General features: G+C 42.0%; 1 protein-coding gene, 1 long non-coding RNA gene and 1 pseudogene across 2 annotated transcripts in view; 1 reads left to right on the top strand and 2 right to left on the bottom strand.

Annotated features, from left to right (window-relative positions):
• The window catches only part of MAP3K15 (mitogen-activated protein kinase kinase kinase 15), a 245,839-nt gene that overhangs the window by 212,464 nt on the left and 12,585 nt on the right, over positions 1-20,790 (top strand). The window contains exons 24-26 of the mRNA XM_040338224.1: positions 341-446; positions 3,623-3,827; positions 6,559-6,668. Of these exons, the coding sequence (XP_040194158.1) occupies positions 341-446; positions 3,623-3,827; positions 6,559-6,668 (421 nt within the window). The remainder of the gene's footprint in view (positions 1-340; positions 447-3,622; positions 3,828-6,558; positions 6,669-20,790) is intronic.
• On the bottom strand, positions 10,258-10,410 carry LOC120929861 (annotated as a pseudogene).
• LOC120927508 lies at positions 13,142-13,913 on the bottom strand. Its single transcript, XR_005747096.1, has 3 exons — positions 13,834-13,913; positions 13,490-13,687; positions 13,142-13,233 (listed from the first exon to the last, which is right to left on the bottom strand). It is a non-coding gene; the product is annotated as an uncharacterized LOC120927508 (long non-coding RNA).

Below are 20,790 nucleotides of genomic sequence, written 5' to 3'. Positions count from 1 at the left end.
GGTTTATTGAGCCTACCCTAGGCATGGTCCTAGCAAAGTTTTTGCCAGTCTCCAATCACTTGAAGGTAGCCTGAAAATAACCCATGTCTATGGATACAAGCCCTATGTCCTGTACTGTACTATAAGATAAGGATTTTAAAGGTCAGAAGTCTCTTTTATGAATTTACTAGTCATCAAAGAATAATAAAAATAAAAAAAATATTTTTTATTATTATTTATTTTTTATTATATTATATTTTATTATATTTTATTATATATTATATTAACTTTTGCCATTGTAATTATAGATGTTTTTAGTGCAACTAACAGTGTATGATCTGTTGTTTCACTATTTTACCAGGTCAATAAAGTCTTAAGGAATCACCTCATCCGGCCACACTGGATGTTTGCTATGGATAATATCATTCGTCGAGCAGTGCAGGCAGCTGTCACTATTCTCATTCCTGGTAAGATCACTGAGGTGTTATTGAGATGATTCTCATCAGCTGCTACAAGATTGCCTCCTGTCATTCAAAGATATTAGATAACAAAGCATTTTTTTTCTAAGGTAGAATCATTTTTAATAATATCTTAAAATATATTTGATCATACTTGTTTTAGATTACAAAAAAAACTCACTTATAATTTATCTTTATGCATGCATACTGTGCTTTCTTTATAGTAAACACAGCAGTGCCTATGTGTTTGTACTGCTTGCAATAATGAGCAGGCCTAGTTTGTGTCAGGCCCCATACACACGACCGGTTTTATTGGCAGAATTCAGCCAGAAACTCGATGGGAGACGTATTCTGCCGAGAAAACCGGTCGTGTGTACACTTTTCGCTGAGGAAACCGACGAGGATCTCGTCGGGCCAAAAAGAGAACATGTTCTCTATTTCCTCATTAGTCAATGGGAAAAGTTGGCTCGTCGAGATCTTTGGCAGCTTCACAAGGAACTCGACGAGCAAAACGATGTGTTTTGCCCGACGAGTTTCTCGGACGTGTGTACGGGGCCTCAGACTTAATAAGTCGGGATGATATCTGAGCATTGTTTAAAACGTTCCTGGCAAAAGAGTTTTAGATAAGGCTGAACTACTCTGGGTATGTGTAAGGCCGGGTACTCACGACCAAACATGTATGGTGAAAGCGGTCCGTCGGACCGTTTTCACCATACATGTCTGCCAGAGGGCTTCTGTACGATGGTTGTACACACCATCGTACAGAAGTCCGCGCGTAAACAATACGCGGGGCGTGTCCGCGGTGTCGCCGCGTCGATGACGCGGTGTCGCCGCGACAATGACGCGGCGACGTGGGCGGCCCGCCTTTAAAATGCTTCCACGCATGCGTCGAAGTCATTCGACGCATGCGAGGGACGGCGGGCGCCTGGACATGTACGGTAGGTCTGTACTGACGACCGTACATGTCCGAGCGGGCAGAATTCCAGCGGGCTGTTTTAAAACAAGTCCAGGAATATTTGTCTGCTGGGAAAAGGCCCGGCGGGCAAATGTTTGCTGGAATTCGGCCCGCTCGCGCCCACACACGACCAAACATGTCTGCTGAAACTGGCCTGCGGGCCAGTTTCAGCAGACATGTTTGCTCGTGAGTATGGGGCCTAACATGTAACATTTCATATTTATGATGAAAAATATACACACAAATTTTCTATCTCTGCCTCCGAAGTGCTACGTGCGTTTGAATTGCATAATCGACATTAGCTGGTTTTTTTCCGTAGCGCTAACGCTGACAATATACAGTCCACAGTAAACCTATAGAGATTGAATATATAATAAATTAGAAATTTCGCGTTAGGTGTGTAGTGAAAAAACAAAATATTGAAATAAATCTGTGATAGAAATCCTGCAGCTAAACACTATAACCCTGATATGGGGCAAGACAAAGAATGGACAATGAAAAGTGTAGCACTGGATAATAAATTATGAAAAGATGTGATACAAAAATAAATAAAATTTGGTACCCCTGATGACGTCAGTTATAACGAAACGGTCGTAGGGTCGCCACGTACACGCACTACGCATGCGCGAACCCGGAACCTATCTGACACACAGAGCTGTTTTTCTAATCCTTGCAAGGAATTTTACATGTTTAAGGACTTGGTCCTTTTTTTTTTTATTTTACAATAAATAGTGAAAGAACTTCTACACTATTGGATCTTTTTTTGTTTTTGTATTTGAAAACATATTAGCCATTTATCTGACATCTACCTCCGCATCCACGGGAGAGTGTACACATTGAGGTTTATGGATTGGCCTTTTGTTATGTGTTTGTGATCGCAAGCTGATCGTTTGCAGTTGGATTACTGTGAGAGGAAGCATCTTATGATCCAGCGAGGATATCACCATTCTGCTAAGCCTTGTTGTAAAGTTGAGTAAAGGTGGTCGCAGGCTTTTCGGTAGGCCTTCACTTTCACCAGAGACGGCGGGCAGCACAAGATCGGTTTGACTTCACTTATGTTTCTACAGTGTTGTGCTTCACTGGACAGTCACGTTTGAATTGCTCACATACGTTTATCAAGAACATCATGTTTATGGACATTGCTTAATATTAATTTTATTATTTTTGGATCACATCTTTTCATAATTTATTATCCAGCGCTACACTTTCCATTGTCCAGAGATTGAATATACCATATGAGCTGAATGCCCATGTTCATTGTTTATAGATATCACTTTCTCTATGTTCAAGTCTACTGATGTCTAAATGACCTAGTTGATTCTTATAAATAAAGAATTATAAAAAAAATAGAGGGCCAAATCCACAAAGATCGTGCCTAACTTAATTTTTTCCATTTAAGTTACACTGCCTTAAAATTTCTACCTAAGTGCCCGATCCACAAAGCACTTACCTAGAAATTTTGGGCTGTGTAACTTAAATTCCGCTGGCGCAAGGCGTTCCTATTCAAATGGGGGCGATTCCCATTTAAATTAGGCGCGCTCCCGCGCCGGCCGTACTGCGCATGCTCGTGACGTCATTTTCCCGACGTGCATAGCGCGAAATTACGTTACGCCGAGCTTTGTGGATTGCGACGGGTCAATAAAGTTGCGTCGGGAAAAAAAAAAAGATACGGCGGGGAAAAAAAAATTCAAAATTTAAAAAAAATCGCGTCGCTGGACAGAAAGGTCTGCTTTTACATGGTGTACGTTAGTACACCTTGTAAAAGCAGCCCTAATTTTGCGTATGCAAACTAAATCTTACGGAGAAAAAACGAAGCTGAAAAGCTTCGTGGATCTCCGTAAGTGCTAATTTGCATACCCGAGGCGGCATTTCGACACAAAATGCCCCCAGCGGCGGATGCGGTACTGCATCTTAAGATCCGGCAGTGTAAGTCCCTTACACATGCCGGATCTTCTCCCTAACTATGGAAAACTGATTCTGTGGATCAGTTCCATAGTTAGGAACAGGGATACGACGGCGTAACAGCAATTACGCCGTCGTATCCCTTTTGTGGATTTGGCCCAGATTTTTAAATTTTTCTTTTTTTTATATATATAAACGGGAAAAAAAACATACTTCTTACTACAATTTCTCTTGAGCAAGTATATCATTAATTGAAAAGCAACCATAAAACTGTGTCTGGATGTAATCAATGTAAATTGTACAGTACATGTATTTTGGTGATACACAGAGCTCAGAACACATTTGGGGCCAGCGTCAGAGAGTGAAGTGGACAAAGAAGTAGAAGATGAAGATTACCAACCAGTACAACAGAACAACTCAGAGGAAGTTGTCCAGACATCAGGGGTCAGCACCATGAGCTCAGTGGTTTCACAAGACACCCAAAGCCAGCAGCTAAACCTACAGCTTGGGAAACTCCGACAAGAGACCAACAGGTATTATTTGTGCTCTCTAGTGATCGGAAGTAGCAATGCACACATTTTTATGGTAAATATATTTATTAATTTTCAAAAAGGAAACAATATAAACAATCGGTAGTCAGGTATCAAACAACATAAGGTGATCATATGTCAGGGGACATAGGTAATATCTTGACTTTACAGAGTAGCAATATCACACTAAAAACAAATAAAACACATTTAGAGGAAAAATTACATCTCAATGACATAGTATCCCCACAAGTATGACACAGCGGGCAAAGCACAAGTGTAACACATCTCCCCCTAGACCTGCCAGTTTGAAGTAGAATTTAGAATGCTAAAGTGATACTAATTTATTTTATTTTTTTTCTTAAATAACAAACATGTTATACTTACCTGCTCTGTGTAGTTGGTTTTGCACAGAGCAGCCCAGTTCCTCCTCTTCAAGCAGCTTACCATGGAGGCACCCGAGCCGCAGCTCCGTGTGTCCATTTAGACACAGAGCCGTGGGCCCCGCCCTGCCCTCTCTCTCTACTTATTCGCTCATTAACCTTGATTGACAGCAGCAGGAGCCAATGTCGCTTCGCTGCTGTCTCAGCCAATGAAGAGGGATAGTCCCGGACAGCTCCTCACCTGGTTGCCACCACACGCGCTTGACACTATCTGAACCAAATAAGTTTATCTTGGTTACATCAGACCACAGGACATGGTTCCAGTAATCCATGTCCTTAGTCTGCTTGTCTTCAGCAAACTGTTTGCAGGCTTTCTTGTGAATCATCTTTAGAAGAGGCTTCCTTCTGGGATGACAGCCATGCAGACCAATTTGATGCAGTGTGTGGCGTATGGTCTGAGCACTGACAGGCTGACCCCACACCCCTTCAACCTCTGCAGCAATGCTGGCAGCACTCATACGTCTATTTCCCAAAGACAACCTCTGAATATGACACTGAGCACGTGCACTCAACTTCTTTGGTCGCCAATTATTTTTTTCAGATCCACAGAGAGTTCTTTGCCATGTTGAACTTCCAGTGACCAGTATGAGAGAAGGAAAGCCATAACACCAAATTTAACACACCTGCTCCCCATTCACACCTAAGACCTGGTAAAACTAACAAGTCACATGACATGGGAGGAAAAATGACTAATTGGGCCCAATTTGGACATTTTCACTTAGGGGTGTACTCACTTTTGTTGCCAGTGGTTTAGACATTAATGGCTGTGTTGAGTTATTTTGAGGGGACAGCAAATTGACACTGGTATACAAGCTGTACACTCACTACTTTACATTGTAGCAAAGTGTCATTTCTTCAGTATTGTCACATAAGAAGATATAATAAAATATTTACAAAAATGTGAGGGGTGTACTTACTTTTGTGAGATACTGTATATAAAAACCTAACTCATCACTGTGTGAATGTTTTAAGAAAAAAAACATGCATGAAAAAGTGAGGAAAAAAATTACAGCAGGAGTTAACAATAGCTGTATGTGGTAAAAATTAGGACAGTGGCTCTAAATCCTCAGGCCCGGATTCACAAAGCACTTGTGCCGACGTATCTCCAGATACGCCGCGTAAGTGCAAATATGCGCCATCGTATCTGTGCGCTGGACCTACATACTAAGATACGCCTAAAAACAGGCTTCATCCCACCGACGTAACTTGCCTACGCCAGCGTAGAGTGGGCGCATATTTACGCTGGACTTATTTGGCGCTCCCATTGATTTTCTATTCACATATGCAAATGAGGAAAATACGCCAATTCACGAACGTACCTACGTCCGATGCAGTGCGCGTAAAGTCATACGTCCGGCGTAAAGTTATGCCCCATAAAGGAGGTGTAACTCAGCAGCATCCAAGGGCTGCACCAGGGAACACAAGCCAACGTATTTTACGTAGGACGTGAATATGACTAGGCGTAGGTTACGTTCATGCCGTAGGCAGTGATCCGATGTATCTTAGGCAATTGTTCCGACGTGATTGTGAGCATGCGCACTGAGATGCGTCCACGGGACGGCGCATGCGCAGTTGGCGATACGTATCTGTCTGGCACTCGGCCTATCATTTGCATGGGATCACGCCTCATTAGCATGGCTCACGCCCACTTCCACTTACGACGACTTGCGCCTTGGAAACCCAGCGCAGATTTGGAAGCACTGGCTTTGTGAATTCAGTGCTTGCCTCTCTGCGCTGTGTCGGCGTAGCATACAGGAGATACGCTACGGCGGAATAAATTTGCGCCGCTGTCTGTGAATCCGGGCCTCAGTGTGTACTTTCCACTCAAAAAATACTTTTCTTGTGCAAATCTCAGTACTTTCCTATAAACCATCAATCTCCGACCTCTGCTGGACATGTTGGTTCCTGGACAATGTCATCCAGTGTGAAAATGGCGAATTGCAATACACAGTTATTGCAAGTAACTCTTTAAAGTTTTATTCCACCTGCCTTAATGTGGATGGAGGAATCTTTTTTTTTTTCTCTCTCTTTTGTTCAGCCGTATGGCTGACAAACCAAGAATTGACCGTGTATGGCCAGCTTTAGGCTGGTTGGTTGTTTCTGACTAATATGCTTGTTTAGTTCTCTGGAAAAACGCCCAGCCAATGTGACATTCCTAAACAATTTAAATAAAAGTGAGATTAGGAAGGTTCTTAAATGCCACGCTCATGAATGACTTAAGGCATGTTCATAACAGTTGGGTAATTAAGTCCAGATTCCATTTAATTTTAAGCTTTTCATTATTTTTATTGCAGGTTATTAGAAGACCTGGTACAGAAGGAACGGGAATACCAGTTTCTGTTAAAACAGTGTTTGGAACAGAGAAGTCATGACCTGCATTTACTCCAGATAAAATCAAGCATGGGTAACTTTTTTTATGCTTTTTTTGTATATCTTAAACTGTGCCACGTCACGTTTTGGTGCCTTGGACCCTGCCGCCATGTTTGTAAAATCTGACTTAGGAACAATGGGCCAGATCCTCAAAAGGGATACGCTGGCGTATCTACTGATACGCCGTCGTATCCCTGTTTCTATCTATGGAACTGATCCACAGAATCAGTTTCACATAGATAGGGAGAAGATCCGACATGTGTAAGGGACTTACACTGTCGGATCTTAGGATGCAGTACCGCAGCCGCCGCTGGGGGCATTTCTCGTCGAAATGCCGCTTCGGGTATGCAAATTAGCACTTACGGAGATCCACAAAGCTTTTAAGCTTCGTTTTTTCTCCGTAAGTGTTAGTTTGCCGTCGCAATATTAGGGCTGCTTTTACAAGGCCTAAACTGTTTACACTTTGTAAAAGTAGACCCTTCTATCCCGTGTCGCTGTCATTTTTTTTTTTTTTTTTCCCGCCGCAATTCTCAAAACCCGGTGCAACGTAAAACCGCGCAAAGCACGTCGGGAAAATGACGTCGGGAGCATGCGCAGTACGTCCGGCGCGGGAGCGCGCCTAATTTAAATGGGACTTGCCCCATTAAATTAGGAACGCCTTGCGCCGGACGGATTTAAGTTACACCGCTCAAAATTTCTAGGTAAGTGCTTTGTGGATCGGGCACTTAGGTAGAGATTTTGCGGCGGTGTAACTTAACCACTTAACCCCCGGACCATATTGCTGCCCAAAGACCAGAGCACTTTTTGCGATTCGGGATTACGCCGCTTTAACTGACAATTGCGCGGTCGTGCGACGTGGCTCCCAAACAAAATTGGCGTCCTTTTTTCCCCACAAATAGAGCTTTCTTTTAGTGGTATTTGATCACCTCTGCGGTTTTTATTTTTTGCGCTATAAACAAAAATAGAGCGACAATTTTGAAAAAAATGAATATTTTTTTACTTTTTGCTATAATAAATATCCCCCAAAAATATATAAAAAAACGTTTTTTTTCCTCAGTTTAGGCCGATACGTATTCTTCTACATATTTTTCGTTAAAAAATTTTTTTATAGCGATCAGTGCTATAAAAATGCATTGGATTACTATAAAAATGCCACTGGCAGTGAAGGGGTTAACACTAGGGGTGGGGAAGGGGTTAAGTATGTCCCTGGGTGTGTTCTTACTGTGGGGGGGGGGGGTATTGTATGGGGGGGGGGGGTATTGTATGAACAGAAGATCAGCATTTCCCCTGCTGACAGGACCGAGAGCTGTGTGTTTACACACACAGCTCCCGGTCCCCACTCTGTAACGAGCAATCGCGGGTGCCCGGCGGCGATCGAGCCCGCCGGGCACACGCACGGGAGTCGGGAGCGAGCGGGGGGCGCGTACGCGCCTCTGGCGGCACGCACGTGCCCCTAGTGGCCGCTCAAAGAGCCGACCAGGAGAGCCGACCTGCCGCCGTAGAATGACGGCGACTGGTCGGCAAGTAGTTAAATGGCAAAAGTTACGTTGCGCTGGGTTTTTGTGGATTAGGCCCAATGGGCCTGATCCACAAAAAGCCGGCGTAACTTAATTTTTCCCATTTAAGTTACACCGCCGCAAAATCTCTACCTAAGTGCCCGATCCACAAAGCACTTACCTAGAAATTTTGAGCGGTGTAACTTAAATCCGTCCGGCGCAAGGCGTTCCTAATCTAATGGGGCGAGTCCCATTTAAATTAGGCGCGCTCCCGCGCCGGACGTACTGCGCATGCTCCCGACGTTATTTTCCCGACGTGCATTGCGCAAAATTACGTTACGCCAAGTTTTGTGAATCGCGCCGGGTCAGAAAAGTTGCGTCGGGAAAAAAAAGAGATGCGGGGGGGAAAAAAATATTTAAAAAAAAATTTGCAGCGTCGCGGGAAAGAAGGGTCTACTTTTACATGGTGTACTAACTTTACACTTTGTAAAAGCAGCCCTAATTTTGCGACGGCAAACTAATACTTACGGAGAAAAAACAAAGCGTAAAAGCTTTGTGGATCTCCGTAAGTGCTAATTTGCATACCCGACGCTGGATTTCGACGAGAAATGCCCCCAGCGGCGGATGCGGCACTGCATTCTAAGATCCGACAGTGTAAGTCACTTACACATGTCGGATCTTCTGCCTATCTATGAGAAACTGATTCTGTTGATCAGTTCCATAGATAGAAACAGGGATACGACGGCGTATCAGTAGATACGCCGGCGTATCCCTTTTGTGGATCAGGCCCAATGATTTCTTATCTATAAACCATTTTGGACAAGGTAAACCCACACTTAAAGTGGAACTTCACTCTCTTAACCACTAGCCACCCGGCGGCCAACTATTTATGGCCGCAAGGTGGCTCTAATCTGCCGGGAGGCCGTCTATATACGGCCACCGGCCGCGCGCCACTGGGGGGTGCCGATGCGCGTGCCTGTTTTTTTTTGTTTTTTTTTAAAAGCCTATGGCGTGTGAACACACCCAAAAACTCCACCCGGTGCAGAAAAAATGTGCACACACATAAAGAGTGTTCACAAAAACGTGCAGACGGGTGCAACGTCAAGTGGTCCTCCTGTGAAGAGGGACCCAAACCCTGATCCCCCGGGGCGTTAGGCTCCAGACGGGGACTGAGGTACTGTGGTCAGAGCAACCGAAGCCGACACGGACCCAACTTCCTCGGAGGGACTGCCGAAACAGAACCCTCCCAGTACTAGGTGGGGCTCCCCCGAAGGGAGACCCCATGAGAGCAAGTGAACTAAGCCAGAAGGCCATGTCCACCCACTCCCAAGACGTTCAGGGCTGGCCCGAGGACCCGCACCCTACTAATCACACAGTGTCACAAAACGTGCACAACAAAAAAAAGACAAAAAAGTGACAAACACAGGCTTGAATAAAATAAAGTGGGGGAAGGGATAGTGGAGAGGAGAGTGAAAGAAGTGGCCATTGTGGTGAAAAAAATCCTCCGGTCCTAGCCAAAAGGCCCGGCCCAGGAGGCAGGTGCTAAAAAAAGCGTGTATCTGGTGCAGTGACCGTGGTATCTTAAATCAATGTGTCCCTCACACACAGTGATCTTCAGATACCCCTGGACTGCCACTCCAGGGGCACATGCACCATAGGCTTTTTGTTCCATATCCGACCCCCCGACCGGCCAGTGCAGCCCTCCACCCCTGCCAGCTAGAGAGCCCTTCAAGGTTTTCTTGGGGAGAACTGCCGCTCAGGTAACAGCCTCCACCAATACTAGCCCCTCCAGACCCTCCGTCAACCCAGCGGATTTGCATGGCTCTACCCCGTCTTACCACAGGGCATTACCAGCTCCTCCAACCGGATCGCTGACAGAGATAGCAATTACACCAGCCAGCCATAAGGCCAGACTAGAACTCGGCAAAAAGACCAGACCATGTGCAGCACCCATCCTCACCAGGAGCACCCTTCCAGATGGCTCAGACTCAACCATGGGCCAGCCCCCAGTATCTGTTGGGCAGCACAGCGTAGTCCCTGCTGAAACCATCCTTCCAGGTGCAATGACGTCATTGGATTGCATCCACCCTCCCAATGGAGGTGCTTCAGCGCTCCGCTGACAACTGATAAGGACAGATACCACACCTAGTCCTAGCCAAAAGGCCGAGAAGCGGCAGGGAAGACATCCACGATCAGCACGGCCTAGAGTGTGCAATAGCCGTGCCTCGCCCTGGGAGAACCACCTTCATGATCATGGTGTCTCCCCTGCCAGGTAAGTATACTGGGGGGTGCCGATGCGCGTGCCTGGTGGCCACGATGTCCGCCAAGCACCTGCGATCGGCAGTCACAGAGCCAGGGACGTAGATCACTGTGTGTAAACACAGAGATCCACGTCCTGTTAGGGAGAGGAGACCGATGGTGTGTCCCTTGTACATAGGGACAACCATCGGTCACCTCCCCCAGTCAGTATGTTCCCCCCACAGTAAGAATCACTCCCAGGGTACACATTTAATCCCTTCCTCGCTCCCTAGTGTTAACCCCTTCCCTGCCAGTCACATTTATACAGTAATCAGTGCATATTTATAGCACTGTTCGCTGTATAAATGTGAATGGTCCCAAAAATGTGTCAAAAGTGTCCGATGTGTCCGTCGTAATATCAGAGTCGTGACAAAAATCGCAGATCACCGCCATTACTAGTAAAAAAAAAAGGAATAATTCTATCTCCTATTTTGTAGGCATTATAACGTTTGTGCAAACCAATTACTATACGCTTATTGCAATTTTTTTTCCAAAAATATGTAGAAGAATACGTATCAGACTAAACTGAAAAAAAAAATATATATATATATATATATTTTTTTAAATGGGATATTTATTTTTGTTTATAGCGCAAAAAATAAAAACCGCACAGGTGATCAACTACCACCAAAAGAAAGCTCTATTTGTGGGGAAAAAAGGACGTCAATTTTGTTTGGGAGCCACGTCGCACGACCGCACAATTATCATTCAAAGCGTGACAGTGCCAAAAGCTGAAATTTCGCCTGGGCAGGAAGGGGGTATATGTGCCCAGTAAGCAAGTGGTTAATCACCATTGACTATTTTTAATCCTTATGCTGCTAGCATTAGTAAATAGAGAGGAAAGTATATCATATTTACTTGTTTTAAACTTTTTTTTTTACATTTCTTCAGTTTACTTGTTTTAAACTTTTTTTTATTACATTTCTTGAGTTACTTCCCGATATACAGGCCTAGGCAAATGATGTCATACATCCCAGTCTTCAGGATAAGAGGAGGGGGGCTTTCTCAGCTAAGCGCACCCTCCTGCCTATGATCCTAAGCTAAGGGCAGATGGATTCCAGTAAGTAAAGAATCTTCTGCCCTTAGTCAGGATGGCTGCAGCTAGAAATGCTAGGGGGGTGTATTACAAAATGATTTCTCAGCAAAAACAATTGTGGAGACATGGATGGGCGACTTTACTTACTGAATATTAAAAATGAATGAAATAGTGCTTTTGGTTTGTGGTTTTTAGATACAGTGCAGTTCTACTTTAAATTGTTCTTTTCACATTCAACGGATACAGATGCTTTATGAAAATAAAAAATGGTGTTGCTCTCCAAGCCCTGCCCAACTTCTCCCACCACTGGACAGGTGTTTAATCCGCAAAGGGCTCATTCTGTCTGACACACACAATAACTACACTGTGTGCTGAAGAAATATTTTATTTGTTGGACTTATTGGAGTGTATCCATTTAAGGTGAACTTTCAGATATAGAAAAATAATGACAGGAATGCAGCAAAGAAGCACGATCATAGTTGTCTGTAAGGGCTAAATATGGATAATAAAACTGCATTTGCACATCTATTTAATACTTGACCTAAACAGAAAAAGTAGTGATACTAAATGTCATTATAAAGTTTTAAACATTTCCATTTCTATTAGAGCAGATTGAAGATGGTGTATTTACCCGTATCTACTGGTATTTACATGCTTCTTTACTTAAAATGTGTTCAGCGGTAGAATTCCTTGCTCCCTGGGCATTCACTAAAAGGATTAAACAAGTTAATATATAAGATTAACATTGGTATTATTTAGGCTGGGTTTACACTGGTATGACACGACAGTCGTACGACTGTGGATTCGACTTTGCCCTGCGACTTGAAGTCCGACTTCCATCCGATTTCAGTGAACTGGATCTGACTTTGATCCCAACAATACCAGGCTCTTTGTGTCTTCTATGAATCTTGAAGGAAAACTCCACGCCAAAATGAAAAATAAAAAAAGGCAGTTCCCCCTCCAAGAACTTACCAGACCCTTCGGTCTAGTATGTATTTTAAGGGGAACCCCCACGCCAAAAAAAAATGTGAAGCCCCCTCCAAAATCCATACCAGATCTAAGCAGGTAAGGAAGGGGGGTAGGGACGAGCAAGTACCCCCCCTCTCCGGGACCATACCAGGCCACATGCCCTCAGCATGGAGGGGTGGGTGCATTGAGGCTTCCTATCTAAGAAAGGGAGAAGACATCAGCGGAGGGAGAAGAATCGAACCAGCGAAAGTCATCAGCGGAGGGAGAAGTACTGGAAGATGAAGACATCACCGGAAGAAATCGGAAGGAGAAGAGATGCCGGAGCTGCTTTAATTACTTTGTCAAAAACCTATAAGTGGATTGACAGAGCATAAACATTAATTAAATAAGAATTGACTGTCAGCTTTCAAGTCCCTCTATGAAAGAGGATATATGGGGGTTTCCTTATACAGGAAAAATATGGGGACTCTTGTTAAAGCATCGACAGTAAAATTCTGTAGAAATATGTGGGCCTGGTCAAACCTCAATCATGAGAGCCACAACACCGATATGAATATCAAAAATATTTATTTTGTAAAAAGGTTTTCTTTATAAAAAGACATAGAAAAAGAAAAAAAGAAAAAGCAAAAATATTGTACATTGAATACTATAGAATGCATACTAGACAAATTCCAGACTATCAAGTAAAATGATACTTCAAGTGCATATAGATGCAGGTGATCTTCATTTCATCCCACATGTAACGGTTCTACTAGTTTCGCCCAAGGGGGCTTCGTCAGGAACCAATGGGGGGCAGTAGTCTGAGCAAACAAAGAGTATATCAATGAACAAGAACATATAAATCATAATGTATACAAATAGTCACATAAATTGATTATATCGGTACATACACCCGTGTCTGGTTGACCATAGAGTTTAATATAATCATCGTTTATTATAAACATAAAGATAATGTATTTTATTTAAATAAACGAAAGTCGAGTTAATGGAGTGTCTGTGGTAGCTGTGGACTTTAACGAAAAAAATATAAATAATAATTATGAAAAATATATTTACCTGTAAAAGTGGACTAAAAAAACCTGAATGATTGGCCGTGATTGGCTCAAAGTCCCAGATGGAGAATCCCAGATAGATGGAAGGAGGGATGGGAAAAAGAGGAAGTGATCCTCTTAAGCATGCGGGTAGGATCACCGTGCAATGCACAGAGCCTGGATGCAAGCCTATAGAGGAAGAGGAGCCGGAGGCAAGCAGGTACTGTAGGTACAGAATAAAAATATTAGGAATATTGGAAAATTAACAAGTAAAAAAGAAGAAAGAAGAGAGGTAACCAGAAAAGGAGAAAAATTGCGATGAACAGACAACTATAGAGAGATATGTGTAAAAGAGTTAATGATTATTACCTGATTAAAATGATGATAGAAAAAATGGGAAGATTGATGATGAGGTAGTCTCAGAAGAGATGGATATAATTCATCCCAAGAAATTTCTGTCAATACTATACTGCACAAAATAGGAAGTCATTCACTACATCATCAGATTGTATAATGACAGATTAGTTTGAAAATTAATTATTAAAACTGCAAACGACAGCAGTAATAAAAATAATGTTAATATAAAAATAAACGCCTATATAGGCTGCAAAGTATCAAACGAATCTAAATTAATTAGAAGAATGTAGCATTTTTTGTGTAATAATTCAGCTTTATAGTTGTTATACCTATCATAGTAATAGGGGTATAGCATAAAAAGAGAATGAAAATACTAATCTAATTAAAAGGAATAATGGTAATGGTTTTACCTGATTCTAGTTGCAATAATAACTGCCGGGAATAGGGCAGATAAATTGCCCAGGAGAACTGTATAGTCCAAATACTGAATAGTGAGAAATAAAAGAAAGAAAGTCAATCCAGGAAAAAATATATTTCCTCATTGTTGACAGATAAGTGAGTAAAAAGTATATTTTCACAGAGTCTGCAAGTGGCAACAAAGTATCACATCCAGATTGTTGTGAATAATGAATTAAACTTGGAAGGAAAGAAAAAAATGAAATAATGATAAGACAATGGTAGATGAAAGCATACCTATGACCTGCTGTTGCCTCAGTATACCAAGGAATGATTCCTCTGGCAGAGCTCACGCTGACACATCAGCTGTGCGGCTCACTAATAAGCTGCCCTCAATCAGAGTGAGATGATACACAGCTGAGTAGGGGGCAGCTCCTCACTCTAAGATGGGCGTGGTAATCACGGCAGATGTCATGGGGATTGCCCATAGGAACCACAGGGACCGCGTCTGCGCAGAAGAAGAGCATCCCTCTAGGAGATGCTGAATCTAACGCGCCGGCGCGGGGAAGGGGAACTCCTGGGAAAGTACACCAGCGTCACAAATGACGCATCAGTGCCTACCATATGGGTGCCGTGAAGAAGCGGACGCGCACTGACACTCAAGCCTCCGCTTGAGTTCAGATCAGTGACGCTGAGCTGGTGCGTGCCCCCTAGCGCCCAAAATGGCTTGCAGCAATACTAATAGAAGTCTGATGATAACGGCAGTGTGCTAAAGTGCAGGAGATCAATGCTGGTGATAAGAGAGCATGCAAAACAAGTTTGAATCCGTGTCAGGCAAATAAGTGAAAATAGATGTGGGGAAAGGGGGAAAAAGAAAAAAGGGGAAGAAAAGAAAAAGAGGGAAAGCAAAAGTAAATATAAGTATAGTAATTAGGAAATAAGAGTTGGTGAAATAAAAAAAAAAAAAAAAATAAAAAAAAAAAACATTATTTAATTAATTATAAAGAATATTAAAGGAATATAATATTATTTATAAAATCAAAATTAAGAAAAATAATAAAAAGATGGAAAAAATAATAATAATAATAATAATAATAAGAAAGATAATAATAGGAAAAAGAAAAAGAAAAAGAAAAATAAATAAAAAAAAAAAAAAAAATGTGTAAAGATATATAATGATGATAAGGAATATAAAATAAATATGTAAAAGAAGGGCCCCCAGTGGACCCAGAAAAAACAAAAACCGTAGATAAAGTCCACAGGTCACAGCATAAAACCACTCGAAATCCATTACAGTAATATTTGACATTAATGTTGTCACATCAAAGTATGTTCTTCTGTATAACCGAAAAAAATTGGTATTCAAAAAACAAATCAAGTTAATTATAAAGTGTTGTTGCATACCTACAGTCATATAAGCTGCACAATAGAGTTCTATACTCCCAAGTGTCGGGTGGTGGGGTATCGCAATAATGGGGCTCGTATAAGTGTATAAACACAGTTCACGGCGCCAATTGCACCACCTCCTTCTATCTATAGGAAGTATTGGTGCTCAAGGGACTCGGACAAGATTGCTTGATAGGCCTTGATGGATTAAGGCTGATAGCCATTTGGTAAAGTCTGACCATAAAAGATGGAAGAACAGCTCAGATGGAAGAGCTTCAAATTAACAATGTAGTCACCCCGGTATGTCCGGCTTGTGGTCACTGGATTGAATTAAAGAAAGGGTTTATAACTAATATTTTCATTTAACCCTGGATGCTGAGTGGCATTAAGTGTATATATCCAGCGTGCTTCCGCTTGTAGCAGTCGTTTGTCAGCATCGCCTCCTCTCTCATTGAGAGGAATATGTGCCAGGGCAAAGAAGCCTAACATTGCCTGGTTGTGGTTATGGAACAAGCCCATGTGGCGACTAATGGGTGTTTCCATAAGTTTTTTCTTTACAGCTAAGACATGGTCTCTCATTCTACAAAAGAAATTGCGTTTAGTTTTACCTACATAGTAGGCACCGCAATTGCATTTCATTATATATATAATGCCAATTGTTTGGCAAGTTGCACGAAACTTGGGTGAATATGTTTCGCCATTAGGTAGAGAAACACTTTCACCTGGCAGAATATATCGACAAAAATTGCATTTACCGCACGGGAAAGTTCCTGTCTTAGTTGGTTTGGGCACCATTTGTGTCGCATAATGGCTGGTAACGGCTCTATCCCGAATTGAGGGAGAGCGTTTGAATGTTATCTCCGGTTTTAAATGGATGAATTTTTTAATTTTATCATCGGAGGTAAGGAGGTACCAGTATTTGCTGTAAATATTACGAATAGTTTGGTGCTGACGATTGAAGCGTGTAATCACCCTAGTAGTGTTGGCTTTAGAGACATTTTTAGATTTATAAATAAGATCGTTTCTGTCTAATCGGCTGGCTTTATTGTAGGCACGGCGTAAGCAAGTCTTACTGTAGCCTCTCTCTTTGAGGCGGGCGTAAAGCTGTGCTGCTTCTTTTTTGTAATCTTCGTCGCGGGAGCAATTGCGCCTCAGTCTTAAATATTGACTGTATGGAATACTGTTGATTAGCGGACTGGGGTGCGAGCTGGAAGCATGCAGTAGGCTGTTGCCTGCTGTAGGTTTCCTGTAGAGTGTAGAACACAGGCTACCTTTATTATCAATAAAGAGTTCAACATCCAAAAAAGTTATATTTTTTTGGCTATAATTGTATGTAAATTTTAAATTGTAGTTGTTAATTTGTAGCCCCTCCAAAAACATCAGAAGCTCATCACGAGAGCCCCCCCAAACCATGAAAACATCGTCTATATAGCGATGCCATGTTAGCACGCTATCAGATGACGTGTTCCTGGATTCCTCATTGAAGAGGTCACGTTCCCACCCCCCCAGGTACAGGTTGGCGTAGGAGGGGGCACAGCCTGCCCCCATAGCTACACCCTGTACCTGGAGGTAGTGGGAACGTTTGAACAGAAAGATGTTGTTCGTCAAAATGAATTCAAGCATTTCTATAATGAAATTGTTATATTTAGAGGTATTTTTGTCACGTTCATTGAGGAAGCTCCTAATGACTTGTATCCCCAGCCCATGTGGGATAGAATTATATAATGCCTCTATGTCAATGGCAACTAGCCAGGCATTAGGTGGAATAGTGAGGCCATCAACAATCTTTAATAGTTCGATGGTATCTTTTACGTGAGAAAACAGGCTCTGAACATGAGGGTATAGGTATTCGTCGATGATCCTACTGATGTTTTCAGTAAGGGAACCACAACCAGATACGATTGGACGTCCTGGAGGGGGTAAAACCCCCTCGTGTATTTTAGGCAGGGCATAGAATGTCGGGGTGGTGGGGCTCTCGATGTTAAGAAATTGCAAAGTGGTCTCATCTATGGTGCCCAAGCGGCGTGCGCGGTTCAAAATCTGGCGATATCGCTCAATGCTTTGTGTGATCATCGAGGCTGGTACAGGTCTGTACCAGTCTCTATTTTTCAAAATTTTAAGGCACATCTCCTCATAACTGTGTCGATCCATTAGTACAATGTTTCCCCCTTTGTCGGAGGCTTTAACTACAAGATCGTCGTTATTACGGATAGTATTCAAGGCTGTTCTTAAATTTTTATTAAGGTTCGATGTAGTAGGTGACTTCCAGTTCGCTGCCTCTATGGCTTTGGTGACCTGCAGGACAAAAGCCCAAATATTGGGATTGCCCTGCAGGACAGGAAATGATCTGGATTTGGGCCTATAAGTTTTAGGGGTGACGTAGACTGGTTTATTATGTCTTGACTGTATTAAGCCGCCGGGCACCACGCCCGGAAGTTGATACGTCCAGCCTTCCTCCTCAGGATTACTCTCATCCCACAGTTCCATTAGGTCCTGTAGGGCCTGTAACTCCTGCAGGGAAACATTGTCTAAGGCAGTGTTGTCACTGATAGAGGGGTTAGAGGGATTAGCCGCGTTATCGTAAAGTACCTTGTACATTAATCGTCTAGCGAAAAGGTGCAAGTCTTTTACCAGTTCAAATTTGTCCGCCTCGCCATCTGGGCAGAATGAGAGACCAAGTTGAAGAACCTTTTCTTGATCTGTGGTTAAAGGATAGGGAGAAAGGTTAATAATATTTTTTACTTTTGTTGTGTCCCGGTCTACATCATTGTGGGGACCGGGACCTGATCTTTTACTGTCTGCTGGATACTCTGTGTGCCTGCACTGTGTTTCCTATCGACAGTAAATATGGGTGCAGTGCGTAATTCTGATGAAACATTAGATGTTACATGATTGGAACTATGTGGCATGGGGGTCATAGGTGGAGCAAGGGTAGATGTTGCAACTAACCCTGTAGTAGAGATAGGCAGCGTAAGAGAAGTATTACTGAAAATGCTCGTGTTGTTACTGGAATTACTAGTACGCGATCTTTGAGCACGGGATCGTTTATCCTTTAGAGGAAACTGAGATCGAATGACCTCCTGCAGGCTCCTGTCTAGATCGTTTTTTCTCTTTTTGTTATCTGTGTCAGTGCGTCTCTCAACTGGAAAGTAGGACGCAGATGACAGAGAAGATGTATCAGACTGACGTCTAGGACTATTTTTAGGGGAGCTTTTCTTATCAAAGGGTTTCTTTACATTAACATTTTTTCGCTGAGGGTTACTTGGCCATCTATATGCCTGAGCATTGTCGTATGCCCTTTTATCTCTTTGGTATTTATTTTCCTTAGTTTTAATCAGGTTAGTGGCATACTTGGTCAGATGGATTTTAAGTTGATCATCATATGCTGCATAGTCAACATATGAACGTACATTGTGATTAATGTCTTGCCAGTCTTTGATCTCACAATCAATATTGCTCATATCACGGCTATATTGTTCACACAAAATATTCATCATATTAAACGAACAGTTCTGTAAATTAAGCTCCCACGCTGCCTTGACATTTGCTTCTACTTTGTTAATATTTGGAAATATTTGTATCCTTAAACCCCAAGGCACAATTTTGGTACTGATGTATTGTTGAAAGAATTCCTTGTGCCAGAATAGGCGCGTTTTCTTTTCAACTAATTTTTGTAGACCCAGGAAAAAGGAATTAGCATCATCTTCCGAAGCCTCATCCTTGATCCTGGATTTCTTCACCTCAGCTATAAATCCCTCCCACTCCTTACCACAATATTCCACCATCTTGACAGAGAGGTGATTACTTTCTCGTTGATTGGCTAGCCGAACGATATCAAACAAGCAAGATGGTAAAGAAGAGGCCTGTCCCTTAAAACAATAGGAACGATAATGTGCAGTAATAGTGAACAGCTGGTATGACACAGCAAAAAATAAACAAATTAATATATTAGTGTTTCAGTAGTTAGAGAAAGCACATAGAAAAATCAAATTGTCACAATAAATGTGGCACATGAGTGAGGTTAACAGGAAGATCAACTAGAATATGTTAGAGCTCTGTCTTAAATGGGGGGAGCACGGGTGTTTTTCCCATCCCTCCTTCCATCTATCTGGGATTCTCCATCTGGGACTTTGAGCCAATCACGGCCAATCATTCAGGTTTTTTTAGTCCACTTTTACAGGTAAATCTATTTTTCATAATTATTATTTATATTTTTTTCGTTAAAGTCCACAGCTACCACAGACACTCCATTAACTCGACTTTCGTTTATTTAAATAAAATACATTATCTTTATGTTTATAATAAACGATGATTATATTAAACTCTATGGTCAACCAGACACGGGTGTATGTACCGATATAATCAATTTATGTGACTATTTGTATACATTATGATTTATATGTTCTTGTTCATTGATATACTCTTTGTTTGCTCAGACTACTGCCCCCCATTGGTTCCTGACGAAGCCCCCTTGGGCGAAACTAGTAGAACCGTTACATGTGGGATGAAATGAAGATCACCTGCATCTATATGCACTTGAAGTATCATTTTACTTGATAGTCTGGAATTTGTCTAGTATGCATTCTATAGTATTCAATGTACAATATTTTTGCTTTTTCTTTTTTTCTTTTTCTATGTCTTTTTATAAAGAAAACCTTTTTACAAAATAAATATTTTTGATATTCATATCGGTGTTGTGGCTCTCATGATTGAGGTTTGACCAGGCCCACATATTTCTACAGAATTTTACTGTCGATGCTTTAACAAGAGTCCCCATATTTTTCCTGTATAAGGAAACCCCCATATATCCTCTTTCATAGAGGGACTTGATAGCTGACAGTCAATTCTTATTTAATTAATGTTTATGCTCTGTCAATCCACTTATATCTCATTATAGGGTGGATTTAAACACCCGTGCTCCCCCCATTTAAGACAGAGCTCTAACATATTCTAGTTGATCTTCCTGTTAACCTCACTCATGTGCCACATTTATTGTGACAATTTGATTTTTCTATGTGCTTTCTCTAACTACTGAAACACTAATATATTAATTTGTTTATTTTTTGCTGTGTCATACCAGCTGTTCACTATTACTGCACATTATCGTTCCTATTGTTTTAAGGGACAGGCCTCTTCTTTACCATCTTGCTTGTTTGATATCGTTCGGCTAGCCAATCAACGAGAAAG

The sequence above is a fragment of the Rana temporaria genome, chromosome 2, assembly GCF_905171775.1.
Source record: "Rana temporaria chromosome 2, aRanTem1.1, whole genome shotgun sequence".
Taxonomy (NCBI): Eukaryota; Metazoa; Chordata; class Amphibia; order Anura; family Ranidae; genus Rana; species Rana temporaria.
The sequence above is the reverse complement of the archived record's forward strand: the minus strand, read 5'-3'. Positions and strand labels throughout refer to the sequence as shown.